At 41.3% G+C, this 22,709-nt stretch overlaps 1 protein-coding gene across 1 annotated transcript; it reads left to right on the forward strand.

Annotated features, from left to right (window-relative positions):
- The first annotated feature begins 187 nt into the window (after positions 1 to 187).
- Positions 188 to 21,142, forward strand: ripk4 (receptor-interacting serine-threonine kinase 4). The gene is given in 9 exon segments (XM_036595183.1): positions 188 to 505; positions 9,198 to 9,243; positions 9,245 to 9,490; positions 13,093 to 13,241; positions 13,469 to 13,518; positions 14,421 to 14,579; positions 15,726 to 15,832; positions 16,762 to 17,005; positions 18,176 to 21,142. Coding segments are annotated over 9 exon segments (2,430 nt in total). The 5' UTR covers positions 188 to 323; the 3' UTR covers positions 19,423 to 21,142.
- The last annotated feature ends 1,567 nt before the right edge of the window (positions 21,143 to 22,709 follow it).

The raw sequence follows: 22,709 nt of genomic DNA on the forward strand, positions 1-22,709 counted from the left end.
TATACTTTGTTGTTTCTAGCAGAAATCGAAGAGCTGCGCTCCAGGCATCGGATAACCGTTTGCAGGCAAAGGGCCATGGTGAACAGAGGCAGTGCCAGAATTACTGCTCTCCCAACCACTGTTGCTTCACTCCATCTGGCAGGCCCAGGAAGTGATGTCACATGCCTAAGCCCCACCCTCCCTTCACCTGAACAGAGGGAAGGGCCAGACACCAGCCTGTCTGAACAGAAAGGAGAAAACAAGGAAGGACTCAGGTGTGCGACTTTCTTTTTCTGTTCTTATGTGAATCGGTCAACAGGACACTTTATCTGACAGCCTTAAAGATGGATGTTCAAGAGAACTCCCCAGGGGTCATGGGGTCACTGAAAACGTTTGACTCGTCCGAGTTCGGGAGCTGGGAGAAGATAGGCTCCGGCGGATTTGGACAAGTGTACAAAGTACGGCATGTGCAGTGGAAAACATGGCTGGCCATTAAGTGTCCTCCCAGCCTTCACGTCGATGAGAAGTGAGTGGCACTCCTTTTGTGTCCTTTATAAACGTGTTTTTGGTGACTTTTACTGTGGTTTGGATCTCCTCAGTTAGTGTGTGTGGGAGGGAGAGAGGGAGAGAGAGAGAGAGAGAGAGAGAGAGAAAGAAAAGAGGGAGGAGGGAGGTTTGGCGTGTGTGTAATAACCTCAGTTTTCTGAAGGGCGAGTGGAGTTTGTTTTACTGATATGGAGGCTATAACCAGGCTAGGCTAGCTGTTTGATTCTCAAGGAAGTGAACTGTTTTGTAATAGCAACACACACATATATACTCACACATCTGTTTGTCTTATCAAACAAAAAATGATGAGTTCATGTTTCAGAGGTTGGTGTTTACTTGTTCCAGTCAACTCAGAGTGACTCCTGAATCACTTTGGCTTCCAGATTGATTCAGACAAGTATAAACACACACACACATACACATACACATACACACACACATACATACATACCTACGTACCTATGTGTATGTGTGTGTGCTATATATTTAATTGCTCAGAAACCCACAAATTTTAAAATAAATACAACGTAAATTGACACACACAGTATTGATTTTGTATGTCAGTGTGCTTTTTTTAACCATTTACAAGCCTCTCTTTTTGGAGAAGCCCAATATAATGTGTAGTTATCCTCTAATACCTTATTTGGCTCAATCGAAGATTAATTCAATTAAATCAGGTGTGCCGGTGATGCTATTTAATACATTTATGCAATGGCTGGGAGCATCGAGGTGACGTCCATGTTGTATGTAGTTTTTGCTGGCTGAGGTCAATGATTTTAAACAGTTTGCTGATATATATATATATCCAAATTAGTAAATTTATAGTACACTTATACTATACATGTGATGTGCAATAATATCAGATTCATGTTGGTATCATTAGATATTTAATGACAAATTTATTGTATTCTGGAAGACAAGATATTTAGGTGATGCTACGCTATGATGCTAAAATTTTAATATTTTAATAATTTCAATCGTATAGAAATAAATGCTGCATTTGTCTGTAATGTTAATCCAGGACCCAGGAACGTTTAGTTCCAATTTGTATATATATATATATATATGCACTGAATGGACCAAAAGAAATTACTACACACACACACTATGAGAACTTATTTTATTATAGGTATTTTCATAATCAAATTTATAGGAGAAAGACTTGATGACTTAATGTTGATGTCACCTTCCCAGCCCCCTTTTGTGAGTGTAATTCCTGGAGGCATTTATATGCATCCCCACTACACACACACACTCAAGCTTCCACATGCACACTGAGGCTACTCCCAGTGAACATACACTCCATGCTCTTTCCTCTTTATGGCCATTAAAGCATCTCTGTTGGCTCTATTGAGAGGGCATTTCAGGGCTGGTGCTTTTTTAACCTTAGCGATCTTCTGTATCCCTTACACTGCACTTTGGAATGCATGCAGATTGTGTAGTCACCCATACTACATAGTATGGTCATTGAGCCAAGGTCAGTTTAGCAGGCAGATTGGAGGGATGGTCCATTTTTCTTCACTTTTTTAATTTCAGTATTTAACCAAAAAAGTCACTTCAGTGAGATGCTGTTCTGTCGTGTTTTACTTTAGGAGAACGCTGCCAATGCTGTCATGCCGGTATAAAATTTTAATGTGTGTAGAATCTGTGTGTTTTCATGTGTTCAGAAATGCCTGGACGCCTGTGTGAGAACTCTGAACTCAGCCTTATTCGTCCAGGTCTTATTCATGAATGTCTGCGTGGGCAGCTGGTTGTGTTTAGTCCGTGTCTGCAGCTGTTCGTCACTGCTTATTCAGGCTGATAGCAGAGTACGTTTTAACATTGGAGGTTTAAAATGTATTTAGGCTGGATGTTTTATTTTACTGTAGTCAAATCTTCTGTTTTCATCGCTCTCTGAGTCTCCTTTCATTCTCTCTCGCTTTACACACATAATAATTTTCAGTGTTATACAGTGATTCACCATCATCCATCATTATTAGAGGAATAAAAGCGTTTTTTATTGTGTTAAACTGTAATAAAAACCCCATTTATGTGTAACACTATAATATGTTTTGGAATGAAACTCGTCGCTCATTACTTGGGGAGCAAATCTGTGATCACACAAAACTCATTTTGATTCTGTAGGTAATGATTCACTTTAGAGAATGATTCACTTTAGGTAATGATTCAGCATGAAATTACAAATTTCACCATGATTTGATTTGATAATATTGCAAATCGGTACAAATCGGAATTATTTATAAAAATACACTGAACACTTTAATGGTATTGTGCTTTTTTTTATTTGTTTGATGGAAAATTTTGCATTTTGAAACATTTTTGTAGCTACAAAATGAGCACATGGTCATAATATATGGAATGTTATTAAATATTATTAACATTAATTAATTATATATAATTATGTATATAATTATATATATTATAATTGATTATAATTAATTATTAATTAGTTTAGTAAACAAACACAAGAGTATCAAAACTAGACTATTAATTAATAATATTAGGCAAACAAATAAAAGTAAGAATAACAATAAAAGTAAATAGATAAAATTATAGCTAAATGACTACAATAATAAACAACGATAACAAATCAAGCTGCCCGATTTAAACAATCAATTAAAATGATAAAGAAAAATAATGAAATCAAACAAAACAAAAATGAACAAAGAACTTAAATAACACAACTAAATAACGGGGTCCTTTATTTCTTTAGCACTGCTGGTCCTATTTGGACACATACAGTGTGATGCACAAATACTGTTTATTTGCTGAATTTAACATATTGTAAAAAACATAAGATTAAGATAAACATGACCTATGCAAATGTTATGGCACATTTCACATTTTACGTTTTATTTCCTTTAAACAAATATAACTATATATAAACTAAATATAAATTGTGCATAAATATAAATTAAAATAAATGACCTTCTCGTTAAAGGCTGTGTTTTAACTTATTTTAGCTTATAAAATCAACAAAACATTTAATATTACCAGAGGTGTTAGACTTTTTATATGACCGTATGTGTTGTGGAATCAGTTTATATCAGTAGTTTCATGACCAAAAAGCAGGAACAGTACAGAAGGTCATCACTTATCATTTATCAGTTTCACTATAGCACGTTAATGTCTAGTTCTCAGAGAAAGCGTAACATTGGTGTAGAGCAGGGGTGTCCAGACTTTTTCCAAAGAGGGCCACATCGTACTGTGTCAAAATAGAGGGCCGGCATTTTATTCACAAAAATGTTCAATATATCAGTGTAGAACGGGAGCTTCCTGTGTGCCACTGTGTTTCCTATCACTGCATAAAAGATACAGGAGGCTTCTTTTGTCATTGGATTGGTCAGAGCAGTTTGGACCAGTAAGCACTCATGACAGATAAATCATTTAAAAGGAGCAATAAAATTGTTCTGATGTGTTAAGTATATGAGAGTTGACTTGAATAAATATAATGAATTAATAAATAATCAATTTAATAAATAAAAGTAATTGTTAGAAAACCTAAACAAAAACCTATACATTCTTTAGTTTTGTTAGATTATGTTCTTTACGTATCAAGTAAACGCAGCAACCGTATTCAGAAATCACTTTGTTTACTCCCGAGCGAGTCCAAAATGAATGGGTTGATATGGAGCATTTGAGCAAAGTCATAGTTTATAAATGCTAAAACATTTTTAATGTAAAAGAATGAAATCATTTCCTGAACACAGAACAGCATAAAACATTTTAACACTGCTGTAATATTTAAGAGCTTTTAAACTCGAGTTATAGGAGTTTAAAACGGAGCCTCATGTACGTTCATGACGTCAGTGAGCGCGAACAGCCAATGAGCTGCTCCGCTCGCCGGCCAATCAGCACTCAGTAGCAGTAATGTTAACGTCCTGATGCTCAAAACCTGTTTGCTGTAGAAAAAAGGGAACATACAGGTCAGTTTTTAGTGAAATCCATCCTTCTACTTTCTAAAATTAAAGGAAAGTTCTGGTTCAGTGATTAGAAACTATTTTAACTTTTCGTTTTTAGCCGTTTAGCTCCATTTAGTCCCATTCACTGAGGACTCGCTCGTGGGCGCCCTCTGCTGCTTAGTGGTCCTGTTTTTGATATAACGGGGGAAATAGGAAGAGGCCAGGCTCCTCATAAACCAGCTCTGCTTTAGCTAACTTCGTTACCACAGTGTGGCACATCACACTGTAATTTAACTGCTGCCACCATCAGGTGAAAGAAAAAACTGCAGCGTACTGGCTGGCGGGTCACTCATAACACACTTTTAAACAGAAGCCAGGGGCCAATTAAAATCTGTCCGCAAGCCACATTTGGCCCTGGGGCCGGACTTTGGACATCCCTGGTGTAGAGGCCACATGCATATGCAAAGCATAAGCTGTCCTCATCGCTACTGTCCACATACCACGGAGTAATTGTGGATAATGGTGATAACTGTCAGACAGACGTTTGTGTCACAACTGGAGTCAAGTGGTCTGCTTTTTTTTACCTGCAGCCACATAAACAGACAGGGTTAAACATCTTATCAACCCTATTCTGACTAAGTGTTTCAGCAGAATGGCGCAAGTATTAAAGAGCTTCATTGTCTGTGAGAGATACAAATCAGGAAGGTGACGTGTTTGTCATTAGATGAGCCGAGGATATGCTGGGGTGGTGACGTCATAAGCTATAAGCAGCACAAAGACGTGTACATGAATTAACATGAATTTAACAAGGGTTAAAAAGTTAAAGATCAGTGCTTGGCGTCCACGAAGAGGAACGCCAGCCCCGCTGGCCTGTTGCTGGCCGGTCAGGGCATCGGTGCATGACATCTGCACGCTGCTCTAATTGGCCCTCTCCCTGTAAACAAGCCATAAACTCAAAAGCAGGCTTTGTCCTCCGTGGCTCTACCTGCCTTGGGTTTGTGGAGACAATGTGGCGAGTCGAGGAACCGGTTGCACCGGACCAGGTTTTTTTTTTTTCTCTCTCCCTCTTTTTAACAGGAGCTTTTGTCTGATTCTAAGGGATTGAAGAGGGAGATTAAACAAGTGGAGAACACCTCTGTCCACCTCTCTTCCTCCCTTTTCTTATTCACCCTCTCCTCCTCCCTGCTTTTTTCCTCTTCCCCACCCCCTGTTTGTCAGCCCCCGAAAGATTCATGCATCTATGTCACTAAAAAAAGGTCAGATTTCCTTTTTAAGACTTAAGTAGGGCTTTTTAAGGGTTTATTGTGGGAAGGAAGAATAAAGGCCTACATTAGATGTATTAGAATAGCTCTGTGAAAGGGGTCTATAACATTACTAATGAGGAAACAACAAGTTTGTGCTGGTCATTATAGCAGCGTTTCTGACTTTATAAACAGCTTCCTGCGTCTTTCACTGTCAATTCTACTCAGTTCTGTCACATACGTTTACATATACACTCATAAACATAAATAAAACACTTCAAATATGTATTATCACTGTTGGAACAACCTTGTTTCCCCAAAAAACTGTCTTTTACAGGAGAAGGAAAAAACAGTCTTAACTTTTAACGTCTATTAATGTCATAAAATTTTATTGCTCTTCATTTTGAACCATTTCTATTGGTCTGCTCGTCATGAAATTTTCCCACAATGTATAGGACCGCAGTTGTTTATGTATTTATTCACATTTATTATTTACTGCCCATTAATAAATAGTATCAGCGGAACTGCAAAGTTAGCCAAAAAAGCTAATTTTCATCTTTTGTCCCTGGCCAGATGTTACAAATGATTACTAATTAAAAAATAATGTAGTTCATACGCACATATATTGTGTCATCACTGTCATATGAAAATTGGCAAAGCAACAACTTGTGTGCACATTTTGTGATGAATGGTCCAATGGAAATGGTCAAAAATGACTTGCAATAAAAAGACACAAATGTACATTAAAGTTAAAAGTGTTTTTTGTCCTCTTGTAAAGTCACAGTTTCAGAGACGCAACGTTTTAATAATATCAATAACAATATGTGACACAAATAATACAGACAGGTACATAAAACCAGAGCTGGGCAGAACGTGATGACTGAATACTGAAAACACGGATCTAAATGTATTAAGTGATGTATTTTGTTGCAGTACATAAAAGTATCATTTCAAATGCATTTAGAATAAATCTTGAAGAGGCAGAAGAAAATTTTATTAAAATTCACATTCTTCCTCACTGTTGCTAGTTGCAGTTTTCATGAAAAATTTGCATATCATTTAAATGAAGCACAGCACACACATCGCCACAACCAGATAACTAAATCTTGGAAATTTGATAAAGAAAGTAACCGTGGCATTGTCAGTTGATGACATGCATGTAGTGCCATTAAATGCACGCGTGAGTCCAGTGCAGCACTGATGGTAAGCGTATCATGTGTGAACATGTCCACGACTGCAGCGATTCAGTTCGATCATCCCTCAAAAGCGCTGAGTAACACTGAGGTAAATGCCTGGCTCATCACACTGATTTATCAGTCCACTCAGTCTTTTGCAAAAACTTAAGTGTTTGTACAGAAGCAGTTTGTCGAGTTACTCTTCAGGGTCTGACGGGTGTGTTTGCTACATGTAGAGCTGATTTTAAAGTAGATAATAAACAATAATTGATGCTGTTTTTTTTAAAAGATTGCATTTTTTTTCACCTAAAAAATTAATAGGTAACTGTATTCTGAATACTGCCTTTTTAAAATGTAATGGGGACTGAATACAGATGCTTAATTTCTGTATTCCCACTATGCCTTCCTTACATATACACACATCATTATACGTGCAGAAATTATGGCACATATAAACTGAACATAACGGAACAAAACCTCGCATTTATTTAAAACTGGTAACTTTACAGGAGAAGGAAAAAACATACTTTAATTTTAATGTAAGTCAATGGAACCAGACCTCTTCACAAGTCGTTTTGGGCCGTTTCTTTTGGTCCATTCATCATGCAATGTACACATAATGTGAAGGACAACAGGCATTTTCAGATTATGTCAGAAACTGAGAAATGACAAAAATGGAGATACGAGGTTTTCTTCCACCAGCAGCGATAAGTAAAGCTGATTATGGTTAGACTCATAGTGGTGTGTACATGCCTCAAGATTTCCATCTGGACAGGAAGCTGCATACTCTAAATTTACTTGTTCTTAGTGCACGTCGTATGTCTGTCCCGTATCTGCATGTGATTATCAAGACATGGCTGCAACAGGATGTAAATATGGTCTGTTTACTAGAAAACAGCAGACATTTACTAGACATATGGGAAAGAATGTCTGACCTTTTTGAAGGTCACTTTAGTTTTCGTATGTAATTCACGATGATATCAGTGTGGAATTCAGTGCAGCAAAGACCAGCCGACTTCACGTTAAGCCAGCTTCTGTTTGAGGCGTCTCCCTTCAGCTCCCTTTGGGAAGTTTGTCCCCATTTAAGGGCTCGGTCATTAACCGAACGCTGATAATGGCCATCATGCAAAGTGCTGTGCAGGCTGAGAACAAGATACCGGCACACACTGCTCCATTTAGAGCTGTGTTTGAGCCCTGCTCCGGAATGCCATTGAAACCAGTATTACAAACTCAGCCATGACGAGCATGCTGTAGGCCGTCGTTTGCATTACTACCTCATAACTTTATCAGAACAATGCAGTTGTTTACTGATTTACCAACATTAGGCCAGGCACATCTGCCATTCAAATCATTTTGTCCTTTCCATGCGTGCTTTTTTAAGATCGGCCATTCGGAGCCTTTCCACTGTTGACTTTCCTTTCTCTGAAGTTGCTGTAATCATGGTTTAATTCAAAACAGAGTGACGTAAGGCACTAAATGAGATGCGGCTATAGACTATTTGAGTCGAGCTCATTGAATATCGTGGTTATCTATAGTGTACTTATTTACATTTGCAGTTCTGAATACTGTCAGTGAATACTGACTTTGGTGAATAGTTTGGTGAATTTCATTTGAATAGTTTTGCTTCATTTTGTCAGGAGTGCAATCAATATTTGATCATTTTGATCAGTTGGTACAGGATGCAACAGTACAGGTAGTTAAGACCCGAATTTATCTTAATGCTTTCCAAAATCACCTGCATTTCAAACGTACCTGTATAGTTTGTTGTTTGTAGTTGTAGGATACCTGTGTTTGTAAGACCCCTGGATTCATTTATAAGATACCTCTGAAGATACCTGTGAGTAGTTCTGGGTATCACAATTCTTTTATGGTACCGACAGAGTTACTATAGTACTACAGAGTACCAGAAAATTGCAAGTAATTCAGTTACAAATTTCAGTACCTTAGTATTCGGTCTTATTTGTCTGTGAACCAACAGGCCTGCCTGTTCCAAAATCTCGACTGGTGATTGGTTGTATGAATTACTTTCTGTATGCATGTCATCAAGATCACTGTGGTCAGTAAATACACCCACCTCCATCATTGCACACTCATTTCTGGTGCAAGCCCCCCCCACAGGATCAATCGGCGTTGAAGTCAAGATATTGGCATAAAAAACTATGACCGATACCCAGCACTTCCTCTAAGATACAGTTTATAGCTTGGGAATGACCTTTTTAGCTTACAGGATATATTTAGTAGTTTATAAGGTATTGTGTAGGTTAATCTGTATACCTAAGAATACCCACGTTCATGTGCATTAATTGACGAAGCATTTAATTAGTGTTTGTTTTTCTTCTTTGTCCGGTTCTCAGGGAACGTGCCGAGCTCCTCGAGGAGGCCAACAAGATGGAGGCAGCGAAAGTTCCGCTATATTCTCCCCGTGTACGGCATCTGCAGCGATCCGCAGGGCCTGGTGATGGAGTACATGGAGACGGGCTCTCTTGAGGCGCTATTGGCCGCTGAGCCGCTGCCCTGGGAACTGCGCTTCCGCATCATCCACGAAACAGCAGTGGGCATGAACTTCCTGCATTGCATGAACCCACCACTCCTGCATCTGGACCTGAAACCCGCCAACATCCTGCTGGATGCTCACTACCATGTCAAAGTGAGTTTAACTTATTAGTACCATCAAAGCCCAGATGGACCCAAGACTACGTTCACATTACCAGGCTGAAGTGGCACAGATCCGATTTTTTACCCTAATGTTACTCAGATCTGATGTTTTGAGAGCTGTGTGGACTCAAATCTGATCTTTTCAAATCCGACCTGAGCCACTTTCATATGTTGTCCTAGATCAGATACGTATCCGATTTGTAGTCATGTGACCTTAATGTGACGCTCAGATCGGACTTCATGTGCTTTTTTCCCACTGTGCTGCGCCATCATTCAGCGTTACCATGGCAGCAGCGCCGAACAGAAGTTAAAGTCTGTAAACGGTGGAAAAGCAGCTCATCTCACCTTTTTCTCCTTCGTCTCGCTCTAATAATGAAGCTGAGAGCTGATCAGAGTTAATGATCTTCTCAGCGAAGCTCGTTCTGCTCGTTAGTTTGTGCTGATGATGCTCGTGATTCATTCACGTGACGTTACTGAGTAGGATGTCATTTCTGGTCATTTCAGGACGTCGATTCGTTCACATTAATGTCAGATTTGAATCACTTACCTAAACGAGTGTGAACCATCGTGTCAGAGAGATCGGATTTGAGCAAAAAATCAGATTTGATCAATGAGGCTTGTAATGTGAACATAGCGAAAGTGGCTCAGGTTGGATTTGAAAAGATCAGATTTGTGTGTCCACACAGCTCTGAAAACATCAGATCTGAGTCACATTAGGGCAAAACATCAGATTTGTGCCACTTCAGCCTGATAATGTGATCATAGCCTAAATGTATCTGACAGGAGCTCAGTGAAACCGATGTTCTGGCTGTGTTCAAGATCAAATGGTCTCCAGCCTCAAACTACCCACCACTTATAACTGCGAGTCCTTCTGAAAGACAGCGCGTTCATGTCTGTACCTGGTTCCAATAAATCAGCGTTGTGATTGATGGGAGTCACCCATTTATATGAACCAGCATGTTGCTTTTTGGTTGCACAGTGCCGAATAGGGATCTTTAGAACAACGTCATAAAACAGCCACTTTAGGGACCCCAAGACTCTTTCCATAGATGGTTCTTTAAGGAACCATTTTGCTAAATGAGATATGTAAGCCTGAAGAACCTTTTTAGTCTATAAAATTAAACCTTTTTCCAGGCTAAGAACTATGCAGCACCTTCTTTAAGAGTGTATAGAACCTTTACATTTTGTGGTTCTTTTAAAGGTTGCTCACACTTACACATCTGAAGAGGTTCTTTAAAGATTAGTTTGTTCCAAAGCTTAGAGAAAATAAAAAGCTCATGCTGGTCATAGTCGTGTAATTTTTGTTGATGGTTAACTGTCATATAATTAATTGTGATTAGTAATTTAATTGGCTTTTTTTGTTATGAAAACTGCAAGCCTGAAGTTTTCGTAAGAAAGAGTCGATCATTAAAGCAGGCCTACCTGCTGTTTCACTGCTTGATCCTTGACCTGATGATGTTCACGTTAAAGCATTTGTACAAAAAAAAAAAAATCAAGATGAGCAAGTATCATTAATTCAGGCTGCTTTATTTGTCTGTCAAGATAGTATGCAAGATGTTTTCTGTGATAACCTGCTAGTTGCCTCCAAAACCTCAAATTTGCATGATCATTCCTTCTTGGAAATGTGTAGTACTTCCCAAGCCACAAGGAGCACGAACGGCTGCATTTTTTTTCGTGGCCCTTACCTTCCTTTTCCATGAAGTTCCCTCAGGGCAGAAATGCTTTCCCAGCCTTTATCCCGTCCGTGCCCGTTCTCCCTATGGATGAGTAAGTGCGGGATGGGAGGATGGGTGGGAAAGCATTCCCCTGGATTCAGAAGACTGGATGTAAATACGTGGCGCGGACTGGTCTCAACAGGCCGGCGCTAAGCAGCCTTAATGCATGGCAGGCACACACCTGCACACGTCCACACGCACTCAGACGCAGGGCCTTCCCACTTCACGGGGGCGGCCTGAGGGCACGGCAGCACACAACCCGCCCTCCTAGAAACAGTGGCGTGCCCTAAATCTGGTACACAAAATAGCACCACTCATTTCAGTGCAGTTGCATTGGAGGATTAATGAGGCTCTGATGTTTGGGTGGAGGTGAAGCTTAGGGGCAGGGGGGAAGGGAGAGGTTCAAATTTGTTTTGGTCACGAAGGCAGGCCGGTTAAGTTAAGGTCACCACACAGGGAGTCTTGAACTTGTGCCCTTGTGTTGACTCTTTCTCCTTTTGGATCTCAGTATTTTGTACACTGTAAAGTCATGCGTGCAGTTATAGACTATGCAAGTCAAGCTCAGTGGATTCTGTGGTTATCTAAAGGTTCCTAAGGGATTTTTGGCTTCAGCATACATTTCTAGAATAGAGAACTGTTTTTTTCTCTGCATAATTAAATGGTTAAGAGGCAAACAAAGGCAATCAGAGTGGTTTGATGTGAAACGCTCAATTCTAAAGAGACTTACTGAGTCAGAACTGTTCACAGAGGATGTGTTAGGAACCAAACATCTGAAGGGTTTAATCACAGGAAGTTGCAAACGTAATATATATAAATATATAAATAATAATATTATTATTCCACAAGATGCCTGAGACATTGATTTATGACAGTTTTGCACTAAACTTTTGTCTCAAACATCATTTTTAAAATCCATTCATGTTGGAGAGGTACTTGCAGGGCGTGAGGCAAAAACAGTACCCAAAGAAAACTTTTTTTATTCAGATTTATCACCATTTTACCATCATCAACATTACATATAATGACTAATGACATGGTTGTTCTGGATAGCAGATATCCAGGTACATACGTAAAACGAGTTGTAGACCTTGCAAACCCTGGTTCCCATTACTTCTGCTGAAATCTGAGACAGTACATTTCTCTACACTGTTAGAAATAAAGGTTCTCTGCAGGTACATTTTTCATTCATTAAGGTACAAACAGTGTAAATGTTCCCTCAAAGCTCCAACAGTGGTTTTAAGGTCTGATTGTGAGCCTTAAATAAGTTTGTCCAGGTGAAAAGTTCGTATTTGTACCTTTTCATAACCGAATGTTTTAAACAGAACAGTAAAATAAAAGCCTGGAGACGAGACGGGGTGTGTGGAGTCAGTACAGCTTAGAACATATCATTTCAGTGGATTATGGTTCAGTTATATTCCCTGACTAAAGGTACTGAGATGGACCCTTGTGGGTCCCACCCCAGTGACAAGAGGAAGACTGACCCAGTGACGGTCCAGGACCTTTATTTCTGAGAGCGTACAGATGCACCATTTCATATCAAACCACTTAATTAAATGCAGAGCTTTTGAAAAACCTGTGGGTTCTTCACTGAACCAAAGTGGTGCTTTTATCGTTCCAAATAACCTTCTGACACCTTAATTTTTTAAGACTGTAGTCTGTTAATGTTTGCAGTGCTTACGTTTTCAGATTAAAATAATTTTATCCAAAATAACACCGCTCATTTCAATAAGGATTAATGGGCGGAGATAAAGAATAGGGGAAGGGAGAGGCCACAAATACACCTTGCAGCTGTTACCCAATTATGTTAAATGTATGGTGTAAGGTCACTGCAGAGAAAACCCTGAACTGACTTCCTTGTGTTGGCTGTTCCTCCATGTAGATCTCAGACTTTGGCCTGGCCAGGTGGAACGGCTTTGCTCGGAACGATGACATCAGTCGAGATGGGTTCTGCGGTACTATCGCCTACCTCCCTCCTGAGAGGATCATCGAGAAGGACCGCGTGTCTGACACCAAGCACGACGTGTACAGGTCAGCTGTTATTGCTTGGTCATATTAACCATGCCACACTGTGTACAGTGTCGCAGTATGTTTGAATATCAATCCTGGGTCACAACAACACGATTCCTCTACGATCGCATGCTGATTGAGTTCCTATGTCACTTCTAATCATGCCAATTTGAAGTAAGATCAATGTGCCAGTCTGTGTTCTTAGACTTGTGACATTAACCTTTGGCCTACCTGTTTTCTTCACGTAGCTTTTCGATCGTTATCTGGGGAATTCTCACACAGAAGAAGCCCTATCAAGGTAAGATTCCATGCAGTGATCGAATGTCTCTGGCATCAGACTCATTTCCTTGTGTTCTGTGTGCTGATAATTAGCACAACTCTTATCATTACGCAGCGATTACGATTTAGATGTTCGTCACATTTTAACTGCCTTTTTAATTCTAAAGCTGTTGCACTCCAAGGACACTTAAATCCTAATATCAGCCTATTATACATATGAATAGCAAGTGTCTCGCTGTTGAAGAGCTTGGTTGTTTCATCCAGGGATTCCGAGGCAGGTAATCTGAGGCAGACTAGTGGGTGGCAGTCTTTATTCCCTCAGATTTATCAGATATCACACTAATGGCTTAGGCACTTTGCTAGAACAGAATAGAAAAGCTCTTTATGGACAAGAACATGAACTGAACTGTACTTTTTGACCCTGGTGACTGGAGTCAATGAAACAGTGGTCAGACTGTCTGTTCTCAGAAAATCAGATCTACCAACAGTAAATGTTGAAATAGCTGTAGTCTCAAACAGCAGTCTGTGTTTGTTCTGTGTCACTGGTTGGCACATGAGACGTTTGTGAGAACAAAAGTCTCCCGGAAAGAGAGTAATCATGTTTTCCAGTGTTGATGCCGGGACTTAGAAACATAAAGAGCATCTTTAAATGTTCAGAAATCTTCGTTTCCATGGCTCAATTCAGAACAGCTAATCTTCCATTGTTCATTTTTTCCTTGGCTAGTCTAGTCGCATGTATGAACTTCCCCACGTGGACCAACTCTGCATGAAATGCATGTCATCTGTCTTGTAAACTGAAACCCTCAAAACAAGCAACTTTGTTCCGTTTGCTACCACTTCAGTGATGCGGCCGTGTTTCAGAGCAAGTCACAGCAGCGACCTGAAAGCTTTCTCCCTTGTTTACTCTGCTTTGGCTCATAGGGGAGAACAATATTCTGCACATCATGGTGAAGGTGGTGAAGGGGGTGCGTCCGGAGCTGAGCGCCGTGCCCCGCAGTCGACCTCAGGCGTGCTCCGGGTTCATGGCCCTCATGCAGAAATGTTGGAGTGCATCTCCAGATGCCAGACCCAGCTTTCAGGGTAAATATCACACGTCACACTGTCTTTTTCATAGAGAATGAGTCTGCAATGCAGCACAGATTCAGAAACTTCAGCCGTCTCGGACATCTCAGACGTTTTCCAAAGGAAGAGTCTAGCCAAATATGAAATTTACACAAATTTATCCCAAATGCAGTCAGAACATGTTTGGTGTGTGACGTTTGTTTTTTTTTTAGATGCAAAGGAGGCTTAAAGCTCACTCACACTTGTTTAGCAGGCTGTAAAATCTTCACAAGGATGCGCTATAAGCGCTCAGGGTGGTGCTTCGCATCAGCGATGCTGTTTAGTTTTGCACAAAAGTTATGAGGCTAATGTAGCTAACAAGCGAACCTCTGGGGAAGGTGTTTGCACTTTTAAGAGGAGAGGTGGCGATTGACGGAATAACTGTCCAACCTCTCTCCAACACCCCCAAACTTTCTCCCCCACCCCGCTCGCACTTTTACATTGCACATATGTCATGTCTGTCCCACTTTGCCTTTAAGGGGAGAGTTGTTTTGCTATCAATGATCTGTGGAAAAACTGTCCAGTGTCTCCCCAAACGCCCCAACTCGCACATTCACATTGTCACCCTGCCGAAACTCCCTGTCATTCCTAGTAAAAATCTCTATTGGACCCAATATGACAATAAATGTTCATATGATTTTTTTCAAGAATATTTTTGGTTGCTCTGTTAGTGCTTTTACCTACACTCTCAGAAAGGTAGTAAACTGTCACTGTACACAGTCCCCCTCTTGTCACTGGGGTGGGACCCTCTTTAGTCAGGCAACATAACTGAACCATAATCCACTGAAATGATATGTTCTAAGCTGTACTGACTCCACACACCCCGTCTCGTCTCCAGGCTTTTATTTTATTGATCTGTTTTAAAACATTTGGTTATGAAAAGGTACAAATACAAACTTTTCACCTGGAATTTAGACCTTATTTAAGGTTCACAATCAGACCTTAAACCACTTTTGTACCTTTGAGGGAACGTTTACATTGTTTGTACCTTGATGAAGAAATGGTCCTGCACAGAACCCTTATTTCTAACAGTGTATGGACTTGTCTCCTGAAAACCCTTGACTTTATTTGATGTTTTAGTTTTCATTTCTTTGAATATTTAACACCTCTCTTTGTTTCCTGCAGAAATTACATCTGAGGCTGAGGAGTTATGCTCCAAGCCCCACGATGAGTCCAGAGTGTCAGTGTCTGAGCTAGACTGCTCCCCCTGCCCAGCTCCACCACCAGAACAGGTAACAAAGACATACCTGACCACAACACAGTCCAGTGTCTATTAGAAGCTTTAGACGTTAAAAGTTATAAGTCCTTCTCATATTCTGAACCATCCGTTTTGCCCATTTTTGTCCTGATAGTTCCTAATCTCACCTTTCATTCTGCCTTCTCTTTCATCATTCTCATATTTCTGCCCTTTGCACATTCCTTTCTTCCTTAACTCTCTGACCTCCTGAACATAAGGCGCTGCCATTGTGCAGCATGTAAACCTAACAAACTTTGCGAGTATTTAGGCATGACTGACTGTCACAATGGAGCCTGGCCATTGGGCAACCGTGTGGCATTTGTTGTTGTGCTCTTGAAGCACGTACTGCAAATGCTGAGTCCAGGTGACGACATCCCTGGGGTTAGAGAATGCAACTAGGCAGGATTGTTCACCCAGCATGTAAAATGACATTTCCTCTATGAGCAAAATGCGAGTCAAATAGCTGGGTAATGTAATTTTAAAACTTTATAATAAAAGAAGCTGAACTCTCTTTTTTTCTGCTGAAAGTCGACTCATTTTTCCACAAATCTGAGCTATAAACTATAAACAGATGGCGTCTCTTCAGTGATCTGCTCTGTAAAAAAAAAAGACCACCTAAGATTTTTGGCTTAAGCAGTAAATTGTAAGCATATAGCAATATGTGTATGATCTGTTAATTTGAGGGGAGCTTTTACAAATTACAATTACATTTATTTCATGCAGTTACTGAATAATTCGCCTCAGAATTTGGGCGTGTAAATTCAGATGGAAAAACCGAAATATACCCATGAGCACCTAAGGTTAAAGGGTCAAGCTGCATTTGAACTGTGAAAATGCCTATAAGCACAGTTTTGTTTTATTTTGACACCAAAACAATAGACACCAAAACAGTGTTTAATGTCAGTTTGTCTTTTTTCCCCATAGACTAAGGAGCAGAAGCCAGTGAGGCCAAAGTCAGCCATGTTGCCTGAGAAGGACTACAGCCTCTCTGAGCTGCTGAGTCAGATTGACTCTGGAATCTCCCGCAGCTTTGACCGCGTCAAAGAAGACTGCCTGGAGAGTAAGGACAACACCAGCAAGAGACTGTCAGGAATTTCCTCTGTGGACTCAGCCTTCTCCTCCCAGGGCTCCATTACGCTCTCCTTTGAGAGGGAAAACTCAGGCAACGGTAGGAGAACACTAGTTTCAAATTAATATATGAAACAAGTTAAAGGTGCACTGTGTAGTTTTTTTGTTGAAAATGAAACAAGTAGTATTACTGAGTCAGACATGGGGTCAGATTTTGCAGGGGTTTTCCAGGCTGTGTCACACATCCTCACGTATGAACATCACATACACAAACTCAGAAAGAAGATCCAGCTTGAAGTTGCTCAAATGCAAAATGAACATTGTACTGATGAAGATACAACGAGAATAAGTATGTAGTATCATAAATATACACCGATCAGGCATAACATTATGACCACCTCCTTATTTCTACGCTCTTTGTCCATTTTATCATTACAGACTGTAGTCCATCTGTTTCTTTACTATTCTCAGTCCAGCAGTGACACTGAGGTGTTTAAAAACTCCAGTAGCACTGCTGTGTCTGATCTACTCAGACCAGCGCAACACACACTAACACACCACGACCACGTCAGTGTTACTGCAGTGCTGAGAATGATCCACCACCCAAATAGTACCTGCTCTGTGAGGGTCCATGGGGGTCCTGACCACTGAAGAACAGGGTAAAAGGGGGCTAACAAAGTATCAGAGAAACAGATGGACTACAGTCTGTAACTGTAGAACTACAAAGTGCACCTATATAGTAAGTGGAGCTGATAAAATGGACAATGAGCGTAGAAACAAGGAGGTGGTCAGAATGTTATGCCTGATCGGTGTATATAGTACAATAATATAAGATAAAAAATAGATAATTTACGTAGATCTTCAAAAAAAACGTTGTTCACCAAGCTCTTTTTGAAAACTCTTTCAACACACTCACAAATCACCAGATTCTTCCGCTCAAGGAAGGGGATGATGTTACAAAGTCTTCTTCCGCACGTTGCATGCAAAATTACACATTTCCACCAGAAAATCTCCAAATCCACCAATGTAACATAGTACAGCTTTTAAATTATAGTTCATAGTAACAATTTAGGACAAGGGGTCATTTGAAAAGTGACTTCTCTAATCACATAAAACCTCTCATAAGGTTTATTTATAGATCCTGATTTGTTTTTCATTTACCTTTACCTATTTAATGTTCATGTACACATCTTAATTTTGTTGAGTTCATTGCCTTTATGTAGTTTTTGGCCCCTAATTCTGTATGTCTTGCTGTGTTTGTGTTGCTTAGAGTCAAGTGAACTGCAGAAAAAGAAGCTATGTGACGCCATCCGCACCGAAGACATTGCCAAACTGATGAAGATCCTCCAGCCACAGGATGTAGACCTTCTTCTAGAAGGTGGCAGCAGTCTACTCCACTATGCTGTGAGCCTGGCCAACGAGGAAGCGGTCAAGTTCTTGTTGCTGAACAACTGCAGTGCGAACCTGCCCGACTCCCGTGGGGCCACGCCCCTACACCTTGCCGTAGAGAAGCGGCTGAAGAGTGTGGCTGAGATCCTGCTGAGTCGCAAGAGCACCAACGTAAATGCCAAGGATGAGGACCAGTACACACCGCTACACTTTGCGGCTCAGAACGGTGACGAGGCGCTCACCCGGCTACTCCTCGACCGTGGCGCAACCATGAATGAGGCGGATGCTCAGGGCCGCACCCCCACACATGTGGCCTGCCACCATGGTCGGGAGAACGTGGTGCGTGTGCTGCTGAGCCGTGGTGCTGATGCACACGCCAAGGGTAAGGATGAGTGGACGGCGCTGCACCTGGCCGCATGGCAAGGTCACCTGGGCATCGTGAAGCTGCTGGTCAAGCAGGCTGGCGTAGATGTGGATGGGCAGACGTCAGACGGGCGAGCTCCACTGCACCTGGCCTCGCAGAGGGGACAGTACAGGGTGGCCCGCGTTCTGGTGGAGCTGGGGGCTGACGTGCGGCTGACATCTGCTGGCCTGAACACGCCGCTCCACGTCGCTGCTGAAACTGGCCACACCAGCACATCTCGGCTATTCCTCAAACACGGCGCTGACCTCCAGAGCCGCACAGCCCAGGGTTTCACGCCCCTGCACCTGGCTGCCCGGAACGGTCACCTGGCGACCGTCAGGATGTTGCTAGAGGAGGGCGCCGACCCGCATGACACCGACCACATCATGCGCACACCCTGCCACCTGGCGGCAGAGGGCGGGCACTGCCAGGTCATGGAGGAGCTGTTGCGGAGGTGGCCGGAGGCGGCGGCCACGCAGGATGAGAGCGGATTCACGCCGCTCCACCTGGCCGTACGTGGTGGATACACAGACGCCATCTGCCTGCTGCTGAGCCACGGCGCTGACAGCGCCCCACCGACCCCCAGAGGCTCTGTGTCCGAGCCAACCACAGAGATGCCTGGAACACTCCGCAGGAAAGTGGTCATTCTAAAACTCGCCGAGCAGGAGGACAACAAGCCAGCACAGGACTCCACAGAATCACTGTCCACGGCTGCGCACTGCTGAGAAAAGCTGGGACAGTGATCTGACTGTATAGTGACTCTCTCATATTCTGGTTTCCCCCTTGAAACATCTCGTCGCTGCCGTAAGAACACCTTGTCGCCAAAACTTTTACATTCCCGGAGAAGAAAAAGAACTATCTTAAAGGAATACTTGTTTTTCAGTCGAATTTCTCTGCCGCATCTGTCGCACCTGCACATTGGCTTCTATTATAAGGTTGTTTTTCTGTTCAAGTACAGGGAAATTACTGTTTATGGTGATCATTCATACGATACAGCTACAGCAGATAGAGATAAGGCTTTAAAACACTGGAGTGCTCCTTTAACATCTTTAAAAAGCAACTTTAAACCATTTTTATTGGCCCTTTTCATGAAATGTTAACAGGATGTAAAGGGCAACTAGCATTTTCAAATGGTAAAAATAGTAAGAAAAAGTACTGCAAGGCTTTCTTGTGTCGGTGACGTCATGCTGATCCTAGACGATGAACTACATACACGGGCGAAAAGAGGGATTTCACTGTCCATTTCTGGTTTGTATATATATAATGTAATTATACGGTTGTGGACATCACAATATAGTTACCTCTCATGTTATTATTGGGCTTTGGGCTCTTAAAGACTTCCAACAGCAATGAATGGTAAAAGGACCATGTATATAAAAATCTGTAAATAGATACCTCAGAAAATATGCTTATTATTGCTTTGACCTCCTCAGCATATACATTATTTGCTCTTGTTTTTTTTATATGATATATGATTTTATATGTTTGTCCAATGAATATTACCATGTAACATTAACATTCCTTGACTGCCAGATCAGACAAGTGATTCATGTAGCCTCCAGGCAAACTTCCTCCATTTTAAAGAAACGTCTCTGTGCTCAGCACTAAAATTCCTGGTTGTCAGAACAGCAAGGCCTTATTTAATGTTCAGGTCAGTCTATCAGCACCTGCAGCATTAGCCCATAACTGATATGCTGGCAGTATTTCAAGGCTATTCCAAATCCAGGAGGTTAATTATACCATTAAAATGAGCTTCGATGCATTATGACAGACAGGAGCGTGTTTAGAACCACTTGGCTCAGACCATGGGAACGGGGCCTGGGGGGAATCACAGGTTGTGTTTGGGGAAGGAGCGGGGGCAGGGGAGGTGGGTGGTGACTGTACACCGTGAATACCCTCATGTCGAGGCCGTTGGCCAATTCCTGAGACCACCTTATCTTTTCATCGCTCTCTGTAAAACCACAGAGCCGTGCCTTACTGACGCCGCGTGAAGCAGAGCTTTCACAACCCCTCAATTTGAGATGCTTCAAGTGGAACTGCCAGCTTCTTAATTACTAGGTATTTACATCCTCTGTTTGCGGAGAACCACTGAATTGACTGGTGAGCTCTGTGTGATGAGAGGCTTAGTGTGTGTGTGTGTGTAAAGAGTGTGTGTGTGTGAGTGTGTGAGTTTAAGTGAGAGTGTGTTTGAGAGGTTGGTGCACTACTGCATATATTTTTTTCTAGCACTGCTTCAGTCGCTGCCATGTGATCCAGCTCAGTCCTCGGTAGCATTAAGTGCATAGTAGTCCTTTGTCTGACTTTCCTGCAGCATTGCTTTAACATTCATTTGCAATTAGGTCATCTTGTTTTTTTGTATGATGAATTCTTTCCATTTACCTAGAGTGTTTGCACAGTTTCACTTTTGTATTTGATGGAAAATTAAAGTACATCATGTGCCTTAAATGAATGGTTGTACTTCATATTTTTCTTTCATAATTTAAGCACCACAGATAACATTGGAACAATTGAAGCTCACTGTTTCATTCACAGTGTCACTGATGCAAAGCACGACTCTTCTGTGGCACCAAAAGCTATTTGAGTCCTAATAGTGCCAATGTTGTCCGGACCAATTTTAGAGGACAGCGCAGAATCAGATGGGGAGGCTAATTAGCATTATTTAATTTATTATTTAAACTACTTTGTAGGTAAAACAACAAAGGCTTTTCATCCAGCTTTTCTTCTGAAATCAAGAATATTAGTAGGGGGTTTGTCCCTGTTTACTAAAGTAACAGCCTCCACTTTTCAAGGAAGACTAGATATTGGAGCATTTGCTGTGAGGATTTGATTGCCTTCAGCCACAATACCATTAGTGAGGTCAGGTACTGATGTTGGATGATTAGTTTGCATCACAAGCTCCACTCCAAAGGTATTAGATGGAGCTCCATCACTCCAGAGAACACGGTTCCCCTGCTCCACAGCCCAGTGCTGGGGAGCTTTATATGCCTCTAGCGGACGCTTGGTTTTGGGCATGATGACTTTGGGCTGATATGTAGCTGCTCTAGAGCATCTCATTCAATTGGTCAGTGCTTTTCTGTGGAGATTATACAAGCTGTGTGTGCACAACTGAAAACCTTTGTCAGCAATGCACCTTAAAGTAGCTGAATTCACTAATTAGTAGGGGGTGTCTGGATCCTTTTGGACAGATAGTGTAGTTTAATTTGACCACAGTATGTACCTGATTTTATAGGTGTCTGTAACAATACACTGGCAGTACTATGCAAAGGTTTAATGCACTTATAAAGAGGTTATATTTCAAAAAAAGCGATTTAATTGAGCAGGAAACATTTGTTTGCTCAGAAATACACGAATATCAAATTGAATACAAATCTATTCATATGTCAGTGTGCATTTAATAATTTCCAAGCATGTTTTGGGAACCCACTATTATTAGTATGTATCATATAAATCATAGTTTGGCTGTTCTAGGCTTCATTAAATTATATCAGGTGCATTCATACGTGTGTCAGCTGAATAAAACCACTTTCATCTGATTTCTAAAAAAACCTTTAGGCCTGTCCTTCATAGCATTGACTCAACCGGCTAAGAATGAAGTGTATAGTGACAGACTGTATATAGACCAGAGATTTTATTTGATATCAGTGCCATGAAATCTAATCTGATGAAACATAATAATGATGTCTGGTAGTGTAAGAGTAGACCAGCTCTGTTACATTGTCCAAGTCTCGTCATGCACCACATTATCAGATCCAGTGTTGACAGCCTCCCCAAATATCTGAAACTCAGACAGTTGATCTGCATTGTAGAAGAAATACATGGTGGGGGCTGCCTCTGCTGCAAAAAAAGGGCCTTCGTAGCACTCAGGCACCTCCAGGTGGCGCTCTCTACAGGTCTGCAGATCCAAACGATCTAAAAAGTGATCTTCCGCGACAGTGATGTAACCGCTGTGTGACCCAACATCTGCAGTGGCTTCTCCAAACTCTGGTTTTACTTGAGTCTGAGAAATCTCTGC

Source organism: Colossoma macropomum, unplaced genomic scaffold, assembly GCF_904425465.1.
Source record: "Colossoma macropomum unplaced genomic scaffold, Colossoma_macropomum, whole genome shotgun sequence".
Taxonomy (NCBI): Eukaryota; Metazoa; Chordata; class Actinopteri; order Characiformes; family Serrasalmidae; genus Colossoma; species Colossoma macropomum.